Consider the following 14,168-nt stretch of genomic DNA (forward strand, 5'->3'; position numbering starts at 1 on the left):
TCAGTTCCTTCATAACCTCCCTCCCATCAGAAAGTTCTATTCCAACCAATTCTCTCCCCAATAGTCAGGTTATGACAGTCTTGTAAAGGAGCCCTAGCAAAATGATGAGAGTGTGCATAAGTGAATTTCCACAGTCTTTACTTGGGTTTAAAAACAGTGCTTCATGCATTTACAGTAAGTTATTACAGGCCACTGATGTCCCTTTATAGACAAAAGCTAAACCCAACTTACTATCTTGATGCAGACCTCTCCTGGTCTCCTGGGTGGGGTTAGTACTGTACAGGTTTGATCCATGGGCCAAAGGCAGCCACTGTCCGTTAGTTGGATGGCTGCAACACAGTGGAGGTAGCAAAGAGTTTAAGATCCACAGGTTGTGGCACAGCCCAGAAATTAAGACAAGGGTGTGAAGGCTATAAATACTGGGTAAGCGGTCAAGAAGGACTTGTAGTTCCTTGTATCTTGTCCATTAGAATGTTCCCATACGTTATTCACTAAAAGTAAAGGTGGTAAAAGGATTTGAAAAGGAAAGAGGTTAACCTAGTGAGTGGGACAAAAAAATTCCTATTTTTGGTCATCTCAGGGATGAGGGGAGCATCAAAGTGCATGCAGTTTAAGTAGTGCTATTCCCCTCACCAGCCAGAAAACGGCTTTAACAAAAACAGCTCAAAAGAATATGGCAGTGAGTAAGTCCTAGGCCAAATGAGGATTCTCCTGGGCCAAAGCTCATTCCCAGAATCTGAAGTTAACATATTCCAGTAACAGCCCAGTACAGTGGCTGCTTCCAGTTTCAGTTAATTCCAAGGAAGGTGGGATGACATCTCCCAAGGGCTCCCTCTGCTAAGAGGGTCTGTTTCAGTTCCAGCTCCCACGAGTGGACCACACTGAAGCCCGCGGCCCCGGCCCCTCGGCCTCACACATCTAACAGTGCACACAGACTCCGCCGACAAGTGCTGCTTGGTCCCACGCTGCTATACTGACGGCAGGGCAATGCCATCCGCTCCGCGTTCACTCAGCGCCTTGTCCCACCGTAGTTGATGGAAAGCAGGACCACGTTGTGTAGCAAAAGAGACAGCTCAGCTTCTGAAAACACCATCAATGTTAAAGGTTTGGCCAGGGAACAGTTTGCCTTCTAACTGCCTTGGTTTACAGGACTTGAAATTGCAGGTGGGAAGCCCAGTGCAGGGACTATGACGTTAAGGGGCTGTTGTTCTCAAGTTCCCCTTCTTCATTCCATGTATGTATGCTTTTCTTTCCTTCCACCATATATCCTACCTACTCATCCTCATTTCTTGACTCTCCTGTGACAGCAGCAGAAAACACAGAGATAGTAATGGTACTAAACATCACTGCCACCCTTGGGATTCTTCTGGTAGAAGTTGGTGCTCTGGGGACAAGTCTCAGCCCTAAGGCCATTAGCAGGCCTACCCTCCCTCATATTCACAGGCTTAAAAACATCAAGGCCTACCTAGCCAAAGGTTCCAAGCAGGGGACCCACCAGCCTAATACCTACCCTTAGAAACTTTTTGTTTAGCCAGCTGAGTGGTTTTGTTTTTAATATGAATTTAGACTAGTGCTTCTCAACTAGGACAATTTGGCTCTCCCTTCAACTGGGACATCTGGCAATGTCCGGAGACGTGGGTTGTCAGAACTAGGGCGAGGGGGTACTACTGGCATCTAGTGGGTAGAGGCCAGGAATATTGCTAAACATCCTCATGATAAAGCTTCAATAATGTCAAGGTTGAGAAACTGCTTTAGACAAGCATGTGCTCATGCTCGTGCTCCCACAATCCCCACTACTCACTCCTTCATCTTGCATGGTCTACTTCGTTACCTGCTTGTAGGCTAATGAGTTTGTACCTTTCAATTAGACATACATGTAGATAGGGTCTCACAGTACTCAATAATTAACTCCAAAATAATCTTAGAATAAAATACAAAATTACTTGGATTTTGGTTATGCAATAGGGATGTGTCTAACCTTTCAGGTTGCAGGAAATCTGCAGCCATTCTGCCAGCCAAGTTCGACACCTCTCTTCAGCAATATGGGTAGAATTCAAGCCACGAAGATAACAAGCCTGTAACACTCAGAAGAGAAATGGTGCTTAATAATCACAGAGGGAGTATGCCAAGGAAGTGTAAACCTACAACCCCAAATCTCCTTTAAGTTACAATCTCATCCCAAGAGGATGGCATTCTCCATGGCAATTTGAACTACGATGACGAGCAAAGAGGCCTATATAATCTAAAACAGTACGTCTAAAGTGTAATGCCCTTTTTTTTTTTTTTAATCCTCACCTAAGGATATTTTCTCCATTAATTTTTTTTTTTTTTTTTTTTTTTAGAGAGTGGAAGGGAGGAAGTGGGGGGAGAGAAAGAGAAACATCGATGAGAGAGACACATCAATTGGTCGCCTTCTGCATGCGCCCCGACCTGGGCTGGGGATTGAGGCTACAATCAAGGTATGTGCCTTCAGTCCAGGGACCCATGTTCTAACCACTAAGCGAAATCGGCCAGGACTAAAGTCCTTGGTTTTTGTTTTTATTTTTAATATATTCTTTACTGATTTCAGAGAGGAAGGGAGAGGGAGAGATTGAAACATTAATGATGAGAGAGAATCATTGATCAGCTGCCTCTTGCATGCCCCCATACTGGGGATCAAGCCCGCAACCCGGACATGTGCCCCTGACCAGAATCGAACCTGGGACCCTTCAGTCCTCAGGCTGATGCTCTATCAACTGAGCCAAACGGGCTATGGCATTATCCTTGATTTTTGAAGGACCAGAAGAAAAGAAACATAAATCAAAATGACTATGGACAATTCCTTCCCAGTAGTTAAGTTCACTGAGGGGAAAAAAAAAAGACCTAGAAATGAGGTAAGAGAATAAAGAGCTTGGATTTTGCTATAACAAGCAAGACAACAAGCTCTCTGTAAGCTCCCAGTCCTGAAAACTCATAAGTCCACCAAGAATTGAGAGCTGATATTGCAATGAAGCTCTTACCGATTTCACTTCCTGATCAGTCAGCTGGTTAATCCCCAGCTTTGCCAAAGCCTTGTCTAGTTGATGAATCACAGTGGTATGAGTCTTTAAACGATGTCTCAACAAGAGAGAAGGCAGGTAAGTTGTGAGAAGCATGGCTCGACTCAAGGCTTTCTGTGATATTAACAACACAGGAGGAGCAAGTCAATATAGTAGTATTACTGCAAGCAAAGACCTGAAGTTGTGGAAAAGAGAAAGCCTCAGAGTACTCACTATTTGCAAAGCATGGAGTTGATTCATGCCCAGGGGATGGTTAGAGAAACACTTTCTCAGAGCTAGGATATCATGTATTGCTGGGTGGGTACCACGCTGTATCTTGGGAGAGGTAAGAGATTGGTAGATGTTAACAACGTCCTGACTAGCCCTCCTCTCTGATTTTCATGCACACTGGATCTAACAAGATTCCTTGTTTGGAACAAGAGTTAATTGGAGGAATACCTTGGTGCACAGCTCTGTCATATGCCACCGGAGTCCTTCATCAGAAATGAGAGGGATAACTTTTTCTAAATAACTAAGGATTTCTGGGTGGGACTTTTTCCGAATACCATGATAGATATTTAAGAAATCAATTTGTTGCTTTGGGGTCCAGAAATGTCTGATCAGCAGTTGCCTAGGAAACAGGTACCTGAAAGGAAAGGAATAACAAATTCACTTGCTGACACAGGCATCTTTCAAAGTGAATAAAGAAAGCATTTGACAGACATGAATAATAAAAAGAGATGGAGACACTGCTTTGCTAACACAGTCTCAGACCAAGGTTTAGGATACACTGAAACACCAATTCCAGCAACATTACTGAGGTTCTGTGAAAGGAAGTAGTACTGGAAGATAAAATGACTCTTTTTTAACTAAAGCAATGAAGAACATATTTTGGACAGAATTTCAGAGCTGGACATGGTCTGTACTGTTGACAACCTTAAATAGTAACACAGTCCTTAGGTGTATACAAAATGGAAAAGGCAAATTTGCTTTTAATTAATTTCTCTATCTGTGAGGTGGGTTTAAAACATGGCCATAGCCTTAGCAAGTGTGGCTCAGTGCATAGAGCATCGGCCTGTGGACTGAGTGGTCCCGGGTTTGATTCCGGTCAAGGGCACATGCCCGGGTTGGGGGCTCGATCCCCAGTAGGGGGGCAGCATGCAAGAGGCAGCCAATCAATGATTCTCTCTCATCATTGATGTTTCTATCTCTCTCTCCCTCTCCCTTTCTCTATAAAATAAAAATGTTAAAAAACAAAACAAAAAAACAAAAAACATGACCACAAATTCTCTGGCACTCCTCTTATTGAGAAATGTCCCTTTTTAAAATCTGGGTAACTGACTCATCCAATAGAAGAGAGCAGAAGTGAGTCTGTGACCTCCAAGGCTAGGTTATAAAAGGCCATGCAGATTCTTATTTGCTGACACACTCATGCTTAGAGCCCTGAGCTGCCATGTGAGAAGCCCCACTTCCCTGAAGTCACCATATTAAAGAGGCTACATGTAGGTGCCCTGGTTTACAATCTCAATCTTCCAGTCACCCCTCAAACATTCCAGACAAGTCCAATTACCAGCTAACTCACTGAGGGACCTCTGTTAACACCACATGGAAGAGAAATATCCATTACTCACCTGAGCTCTGCTCTAATTCCTGATCCATCAAATTGTAAAAATGGTGCTTGTTTTAAGCTATTACGCTTTGAGGTTGTTTGTTATACAACAAATAACTAGAACAAGACGCAAGGTCATAGTTTAAAAGTGTCATTTGTGGATATAAAGTAAAGTAATACAGATTTGTTATCAAAATATGAAATGCTTTTCTCTCCTGAAAGAATAAATTTGTCCCAAATCGCTATGCCTCCCAGGGAGTTACTGCCTGTAGAGATAATGAAAAAGGTCATTATCTTACTTCACATCAGATAGGGGCAGCTAAGAGATGAGAGTCTACTCTAGACCATCCACCAAGCATGTCAAACTTGTGGCCCACAACGAATATTTTTGTGGCCCAGCCAATGTAACGGTATGTAAGAAACATTTTAATAAAAATTTCATAATTTATACAATATCCTGTTATAAATAATCCTATATAATAAAGAGGTAATATGCAAATTGACCCTCACACCCTCGCACAAGATGGCCACCCCCATGTGGTCAAAGATGGCTGGCAGGGAGGGTAGTTGTGGGCGATCAGGCCAGCAGGGAAGGGCAGTTAGGGGTGACCAGGCCTGCAGGGGAGGGCAGTTGGGGGCGATCAGGCTGGCAGGGGAGCAGTAAGGCATCGATCGTGCTGGCAGGGGAGGGTTTAGGGGGTGATCAGGCTGGCAGGCAGGCGAGCGGTTGGGATTGGGCCTAAACCGGCAGTCGAACATCCCTCGAGGGGTCCCAGATCGGAGAGGGTGCAGGCTGGGCTGAGGGACACCCCCCTCCCAGTGCACGAATTTCATGCACCGGGCCTCTAGTTATTAATAACTAACTACAACGTTCGCTAATGACTGATTACTATAATCGTGTGGCATTTATTTCCCTTATGCACAGGCACACCATTTCTCTCCACTAATACTAGCGGCAAATATTTTAGCAGCCAATTGCCATGTCATTAGTCTTGTACTGACTTGTTTGTTGTGCTCAACAGGAAATATTTTGCTTTCAGACAACAAGAAAAATAGGTTTATTTGCATTACGCTTATTAATTTGTGCAGTTATTCAGTGTCTGGTAAGTTAATGTTCAAGAAAAAATAGTAACTTTTATTAAAATGTTCTATTATTTTATGTTAAAGATTACTCATTTATTTCAACCCTTTGTATTCAGCATGTCTCTACTGAAATAAACCTACATTTCTATGAAAATTGAAGCTTTTGTTTTTTTTGCGGCCCATAGAAACTTAAACCTTGTTTATTTGGTCCGTGTTAGCCTTTGAGTTTGACATGCTTGACCTACATCTACAGCTATTTAAGTAATCTAGGTATTACTGAGTGGCTTTTATGAACCTTGGGCTAATGAAAACATTAGAGCAGGAAGTTTGATAATGGAAAGTTCTTCTTAAAATAATTTGTAATTTTGAAAAAAATCTATATATCTTCAATATACCAGGGAGACAGACGTCTATACTCACATTAGCAAGAAGACCAGGTAGTTGGCAAAGGGTGGAATGGAAATAATACCCAGAAAAAAACACTTGGTGACATCTCGACGAAACTAAGCAGAAATAAACACAGATGCAGTTTTAACCCACATTCTTAATACAATGGACAATCCCTCCATCCCACTGTGCAGTAAACTACTGCAGCCCAGCAAAGGACCAAGATAATTTCTATCTACATGTAGTTGGTAAGTTCCTGGAGGACCGAGCCCTGATTGACTTTTGTATCCCAAATATTGTCTAGTGCAGGGACTGACATTATACCAAATACCTCCGTGAATTCTTCCTGCTCTGCAGAACGGGTCCTAGATTCTTACTCAGCTCCAAAACGACTCGAGTCACCACCAAATATTACTTTCCTGCTGCCTTTTAGATCCTTGCAAATTTTTATATGTTCAGAAAAAAACTGACTTTTAGTGTTTACAATTTTTATTTAGGAAGTGTGCCCCAAATTCTATGGAGCTCTGCTATGGAGGACTATAACTCTGAAAGAATCTAATTGTGACAAATAGTCTGATACTCTCATTTAATTCAATACTTTAATCTTGTAGCAAAGGGCAAAAGCTTGATCAGCGGGGAACAAAACAGAAAAGAAAATAACATGAGATCTTGGTTAATTTCAATTATCTCACCATGAACTTCTGGATATCTGTCCCTGGCCCATACCTGTCTCAAATGCTCCATATCCCGGTATGAAAGTTGATGAAACTTTACATTGTGCTTCGCCATATCTGCCTTTATTCTTCTAGACTTTTTGCCATCAGCCCATAACATCTGCAATCCTGCCCCATTAAAGTAGAGGACAGAGTGTGATGTTACCCCAGTGTGAATCATACCACAGATTCCTATATCAAGTTTACCCACAGTACACAAACTTGTCCCTACCCAACATTACTCTACATCAAAGCTTCCATCTAGGTCACTTGAAATTCTTGTGAGGCCAACCTATATCTCTTTTCTCATCCCTTTTCCCACAGCACATCACTACTCTTCTAGCCAAGTGGGCCTTCTGTGATCTACTATGGAATGGTCTCCCTTTTCTGGTTTATTACTCATTCCTTTTTTTTTTAATCCTCACCAGAGGATCTTTTTTCCATTGATTTTTTAAAAAAATGTATTTTTATTGATTTCAGAGAGGAAGGGAAAGGGAGAGAAAGAAATAGAAGCATCAATGATGGGAGAATCATTGATTAGCTGCCTCATGCACACCCCCTACTGGGGATTGAGCCCACAACCTGGGCTAGTGCCCTTGACTGGAATCGAACCCGGGATCTTTCAGTTCACAGGCCGACACTATCCACTGAGCCAAAACAGTTAGGGCTCCACTGATTTTTATGTTGAGTTTTTTTCCCCACTGATTTTTAGAGAGAGTGGAAGGGAGGGAGGGATGGGGAACGAGGGAGAGGGAAGAGAAGAAGGGAAAAAGAGAAACATGGATGTGAGAGAGACACATCGATTGGTTGCCCATGTATGTGCCCTTGACCAGAATCAAATGCTTGGCCCTTTAGTGTGTGGGCCAATGCTCTAACTGCTGAGAATACTGGCCAGGGCATCATTCCTTTTTTAAAATAAAAATTCAGGGGGACGGGGGCGGCCTGGAGAGGGTCAATGGGGGGAAAAGAGGGACATATGTAATACTTGCAACAATAAAGAATTATTAAAAAAAATAAAATAAAAATTCACCCTGGCTGAGTGGCTCAATTGATTTAGAGTATCATCCTGTACACCAAAAGGTTGTGGGTTTGACTTCTGGTCAGGGCACATACCTAGGTTGCGGTTCGATCCCGGTTGGAGCTCCAAAGGTAGGCAACTGATGGATGTTTCTTTCTCTCCCTCCCTCTCTCTCTAAAAAACCAATAAAAACATATACTCCGGTGAGAATTTAAAAAATAAAATTCAGAGAAGAAACCAAGATGGCGGCATAGGTAAACACCTAAACTGCGGCCTCGCACAACAATTTCAAAACTACAACTAAAAGACAAAATGGACATCATCCAGAACCACAGGAAGGCTGGCTGAGTGGAAATTCTACAACTAGAAGGAAAGAGAAAAGCACACTGAGACTCAGAGGAGCTATAGAAGGCAGAGGTACAGAGACGCGCGCGCAGAGAGGACTGGCAACTGAGTACGCAGCTGGCTTTCTCAAGCGGGAGGGAGACAAAAGCTCCCGACTGCTCTGAACTCCAGTTCCGGGCGAGACTCTGGGGACTCAGACTCATTCGGGGAGAAACTGGACTGTCTGGCAGCGGGTGGAACTCGAGGGCGGCTTTCTCTCAGAGGTGCTTGCAGCGATTACCACGGGACACTGAGACAAAGGGGCCTATCAGGGCAGGGCTGAGAGGAAACCAATGCTGTCTGCTCCGCCCTGAGACTCTGCCCCAACCAAATTGAGCACAGAGGCTTTTGCAAGTCTTGTCTCATAAGGGTGTCTCCAGCACAGAAGTTCTCCCAGCGTAGACACAGCTGATCCTCACAGCCAATTAGCCTGGAGGTCAATTCCTCCCAGTGATACCAACAACAATCAAGGCTTAACTACAACAAGACTGTACACACAGCCCACAAAGGGGTGCACCAAGAGTGTCCACCTCAGGTAACTGGGGAGGCTGAGCCACTGGGCCCTATAGGACACCTAGCACACAAAGCCACTCTATCAACTCAGGGAAGCAGCCAAAATGTGGAGACAAAGAAACAGATCACAAATGAAAGAAATGGAGGAAAGCAAACTACTGGATATAGAGTTCAAAACCACGGTTATAAGGTTTTTCAAGAATTTTCTAGAAAAGGCCGATAAATTTAGGAAGACCCTTGAGCATATGAAAAAGTACCAACTAGAAATTAAGCATACACTGACTGAAATAAAAAATATTATACAGAGATCTAACAGCAGACTAGAGGATTGCAAGAATCAAGTCAGATTTGAAATACGAAGAAGCAAAAAACACCCAACTGGAAAAGCAAAAAGCAAAAAGAATCCAAAAATATGAAGATAATGTAAGGAGCCTCTGGGACAACTTCAAGCGTACCAACATCAGAATTATGGGGGTGCCAGAAGAAGAGAGAGAGCAAGATACTGAAAACCTATTTGAAGAAATAATGACAGAAAACTTCCCCCACCTGGTGAAAGAAATAGACTTACAAGTCCAGGAAGCGCACAGAACCCCAAACAAAAGGAATCCAAAGAGGACCACACCAAGACACATCATAATTAAAATGCCAAGAGCAAAAGACAAAGGAGAACATTAAAAGCAGCAAGAGAAAAACAGTTAATTACCTACAAGGGAGCACCCATACGACTGTCAGCTGATTTCTCAACAGAAACTATGCAGGCCAGACAGGAGTGGCAAGAAATATTCAAAGTGATGAATAGCAAGAACCTACAACCAAGATTACTCTACCCAGCAAAGCTATCATTCAGAATTGAAGGGCAGATAAAGAGCTTCACAGATAAGAAAAAGCTAAAGGAGTTCATCACCACCAAACCAGTATTATATGAAATGCTGAAAGGTATTCTTTAAGAAGAGGAAGAAGAAGAAAAAGGTAAAGATAAAAATTATGAACAACAAATACGTATCTATCAACAAGTGAACTGAAAATCAAGTGAATAAAAAAATCTGATGAACAGAATAAACTGGTGAATATAATAGAATCAGGGGCACAGAAAGGGAGTGGACTGACAATTCTCAGGGGGAAAGGGGTGTGGGGGTGTGGGAAGAGACTGGACAAAAATCATACATCTATGGATGAGGATGGGGGGGAGGTAAGGGCAGAGGGTGAGGTGGGAACTGGGTGGAGGTGAGCTATGGGGGAAAAAAGAGGAACAATTGTAATAATCTGAACAATAAAGATTTATTAAATTAAAAATAAAATAAAATTCAAAGCTCCCTAACCTCAGGAAGTCTTGCTCAATCAACCCTACGTATTCCCTAACCAGATATTAACTTATCCCCTTTCTAGAACATTTGTATAATTATTGTAATTCAACATATTTCTATGATTGCATTTTGCTCTTCATTACATAATTCTTACATTTAGAACTTTAGTTTTTAAAAATGCTTTCCTATTTATGAATGAAATGACAGAATGTCTAGGTTGGCTTCAAAATAATACTGGAGAAGGCATGTTTAGAAATGAAATAAGATTGGAGGCCATGAATTAATTGCTGAAGTGAGGCTGAGTACACAGGAGTTCATCATATTATTTTCTCTACTTTTGTGTATGTTTAAATTTTTCCTTAATAAAAGGCTTAACAACAAACCAACCAAAATGCTTTCACACCCTTTTCTATTTGATCCTAGTTATAAATTGGGAGCAGACAAGGCAGCCATTTTTATTTCCACTTTACAAATACGGATAAGCAATTTGCTAGTAATAATTATGATACTATTCAGAATTGACAATGTGGCAGTTTACTGTAACTAGTATTATGACAAAAGTATAGAGTATAATAACAGTTATAGTACATTTATTGAGCACTTACTAAGAACCAGGCCTTAAATACTTTACATGTATTAATCTAATCTTCACAACCATGAGATCAACAGGTAAGTTCCATTCTTATCCCCAATTTACAGACAGCCCGGCCCGTGTGGGTCACTGGTTGAACGTGGACCTATGAACCAGGTTGCAGTTGGAGTCCCGGTCCAGGGCACATGCCCAGGTTTCTGGCTGGGTCCCCAGTGGGAGGCATGCAGGAGGCAGCCGATCAATGAGTCTCTCTCATCATTGATGTTTCTGTCTCTCTCTCCCTCTCCCTTCCTCTCAGAAATCAATAAAAATATATACTAAAAACCAACCAACCAAACAAAAAAAACACACCAAAGGGCAGTGAGGTTAAGAAACTAGTCCAATCAGCCAGTGGCAAGCTGGCTCTAGAGTGGACAGCTGACTCTATACCATCTCCTAGTAACTAGCAGAGCTCTGATCTGGACCAAAACATTCAGAAACCAAGTACTATAGCACTATTTCCACAACATGCTACCTAGGATAGATGTGTGATAAGCATTAAACCACATTTTCTTTTGGGCCAAGTCAACTGGTAAATCAAAGGGCAGCCATAGATCCCTGCCCTTATGCATGACAAAAGAATTCCTACTAGAGTCAAGTGTGTGGTTAAAAAGTGAAAAAATAGCCGAAACCGGTTTGGCTCAGTGGATAGGGCGTCGGCCTGCGAACTGAAGGGTCCCGGGTTCAATTCCGGTCAAGGGCATGTACCTTGGTTGCAGGCACATCCCCAGTGGGAGGTGTGCAGGAGGCAGCTGATGGATGTTTCTCTCTCATCGATGTTTCTAGCTCTCTATCCCTCTCCCTTCCTCTCTGTAAAATATCAGTAAAATATATTTAAAAAAAATTTTTAAAAAGAGTGCAAAAATACCTATATTCCCTCTGGATATTGTTAGAAGTTGTTTCTAATAAAACCTTTCTAGAAACATCCTCAAGAAGTGCTAACTTATAAAACTAAGTTTAATATTCAAGCATTTATGAAACTTAGGACATCCCAGCTCACTCTCCCATAGCAAAACCTGCAAATTATCTTACTTACGCTAACCCTCTGACATTGCCCGAGAGCCGATTCTCGTGATTCCCATTTCAGTTTTGTTTTTACCTTTAGTGAACGTGGTGTACAGGACATAGAAGCGGGGGAAATAACGTTCCAAAAAACGATGGTATTTCCCACTAATCACTTTTGTCTTAGTCGTCACATAAGAGATTAAACTCTTCACATCTGCCTTTGGAGAAAGGTGAAGGTTTGAAGACCTACAAGGAGGATCAAAGAGACTGTCTGGGAATCAGTCCAAAAAGCCCCTGCACGCGTGGCGTCCCTATCGTCAAACACAGGCCTCCGAGAATGTTTGCTAAGACCCGAAACCTCCGAAATACAAGGAAGATCTTGGGATCAAGAGATAAGCAATCAGACTGAGAAAAAAACAAATGAGGCAGATGAGAGGCGAGGCAGGAAGGATGTCGGGGAGTGGCAGGAGTCTGGGGAGAGCGCGACAGCGGAGGCCAGAGCGGCGGGCTCAAGCCAGAGAGGTGGGGTCGAGGTAAACTCCGGTGAAACCTGGGCCGGACACGGGAGGCTGAAAGCCGGACTCACGATACGCTGGGGATTCGGACTATAGGGGGCACTCAGAGTTAAGAGGGTCAAGAAGCTAGGTCACTAGCGGGGATCGGGGTGCGACTTCTGAGCAAAAGAATAAAAATCCCCAGGTCAGGGCGTGGAACCCTGACAACCAAGAGACAGCATGCAAGCAAGGATAAGACACTGGAAGGGCCTGTACATCAGAAATGCTGCTTTCAGGTCCCTCACCAGGGGGCTCCCCAGGTCAGTCCAGCGCGAACGAGCTGCAGCCTCCGCGTGACGTAAGGTCGAGGGGTGATCGCCGAACCCCACAGAGCAGTTCGAGCCCAGCACAGCCTGGAGAGCGCCATCTTCTCGGCGAGGGAGGGGAAGAAAAGGTTTTCTTCAGGTCAAGGTTCACCGTAATGCGCGTCCCTTTGACGACGCATGCGCATTTCTCGAGACCTGATTGGCAACCACAGACCGCTCGCCTGGCGCTAACCCGGCACTGAACGCACCCTGAAGACCGAGTGCAGAAGCAGGGCTGGGATTGGACGCAGCCAGTGCTTCCTGCTTTCAAGGCGCCGGAAGCTGGCTATCCCCGAAGGAGCGAGTGCTTCTGCCCATGGTAGGGTCTGTGATCTTGAGGACGTCCTCTCTTTGAGTGACCCCTCTCGATTCCCTAGGGCCGCGATTGCCCTCTGTCCGAATCTCCTGCATCGGCGCCTGAACGCGGTAGGTGCCAGATGTCTGGGGCCACGGCGCCTCCTGGGTGCTGGGAGGACCCGCTGCGCCCTCTAGTGGCGGCGGCGTGACTAGGCCGGGGAACCACCCATGGCCAGTTAACATTTGGTGGCAAAGGTCGGGAGCCTGGGAGCGGCGGCTGGGCGAACTAAGTCCGCTTTTCCTTTTGTCGGCGTCTCCCAAGTTAGGTGGGGAAATGTCTTTCCTTAAGCGCCTCCTGCAGACCAGGCTCGGGTCTCAACTTGAATGTCATTTTTCTTCTGAAAGTTTTTCTCTGACCAAAGGACACACATTTTCTCCTGTCATCCCGTGTATTTTTTTATAGCACTTACCACTTACATCGTTTATATGTTTTGTTTCCTTGTTTGGCAGGCTCCCTAACTAGGCTGAGGGCAAGTGTCTTGTCTCATTCACTGCTATACCCTAATTAATTTTTAACAAATTAATGAATAACTGAAACTGGGAAGGACTCCCAGAAGTGGCACTTAGCTGCCTCCAACAGTTAAGACCTCTTGAATACATATGAATACAGGGTGGGACAAACATAGGTTTAGAGTTGCTTGTATGGAAAATAATACCATAATAAATAGTAATACAAGAATAAACGCAGGTTTCTGTGGTAGGCAGTTAGACATGAGCAGGGCAGGGATGATGGGCCAGGTACAGAAGGTCACCAGGTGGAAAAGCCCCAGATACCAAATGGAAACATCCATTTGTAGATGCTAGAGCTTTTTTTTTGGGGGGGGGGGAGGGAAGGGCTTTCAAGTTTGCTGTGACCCTAAGGATAAAGTGCAGACTCCTTACCCAGGCCTACCTTCCCGCCTCCTCTCCTGTCTCATTGTAGCTCTTTCCCCTTAGCTCTCTATGTAAGGAATATTGGCCTTTCAGTTCCGCCCAAGGCCAAGCAGGCCACTTTATACCCTGGGCTTCTGCACCTGTTGCTCTTTGCTTGGCGTTTCTTCCCTCCCTTCTAGCTTGTCTCTCAGGCTCCTGCTGAAATGGTGGTAATAATAGCTAACACTTATTGAGCAGATACTACTGCCATCATTTTTCTTAGGGCTTTACTGTATTAAGTCATTTAATCCTCACTTAACGTCCTGAGGTAGATACTATTGTTAGCGCCACTTTCTAAGTGAGGTTAAGTAATCAGTATTTGAGTCAGCAGTTGAACCCAGACAGACCGGGCACATCAATTACTGCTGTTTGTATA

General features: G+C 43.8%; 1 protein-coding gene across 6 annotated transcripts; it reads right to left on the reverse strand.

Annotated features, from left to right (window-relative positions):
• Nucleotides 1-122: 122 nt before the first annotated feature.
• Nucleotides 123-12,597, reverse strand: LETMD1 (LETM1 domain containing 1). Of its 6 annotated transcripts, none has more exons than XM_080662612.1 (9): nucleotides 12,464-12,591; nucleotides 11,759-11,910; nucleotides 6,823-6,938; nucleotides 6,130-6,212; nucleotides 3,477-3,663; nucleotides 3,252-3,353; nucleotides 3,000-3,152; nucleotides 1,979-2,075; nucleotides 124-1,080 (listed from the first exon to the last, which is right to left on the reverse strand). In XM_080662612.1, exons 1-9 carry the CDS (start codon nucleotides 12,583-12,585, stop codon nucleotides 1,010-1,012), a joined length of 1,083 nt encoding a protein of 360 aa, XP_080518738.1. In that variant the 5' UTR covers nucleotides 12,586-12,591; the 3' UTR covers nucleotides 124-1,009. The 6 variants fall into 6 exon arrangements, with proteins under 6 accessions (XP_080518743.1, XP_080518738.1, XP_080518739.1 ...); XM_080662613.1 differs by having other exon boundaries at nucleotides 124-1,298; XM_080662614.1 differs by having other exon boundaries at nucleotides 12,435-12,591.
• Between the last annotated feature and the right edge of the window lie 1,571 nt (nucleotides 12,598-14,168).

This window comes from Plecotus auritus (genome assembly GCF_963455305.1).
Source record: "Plecotus auritus genome assembly, chromosome: 3".
NCBI classification, from domain to species: Eukaryota; Metazoa; Chordata; class Mammalia; order Chiroptera; family Vespertilionidae; genus Plecotus; species Plecotus auritus.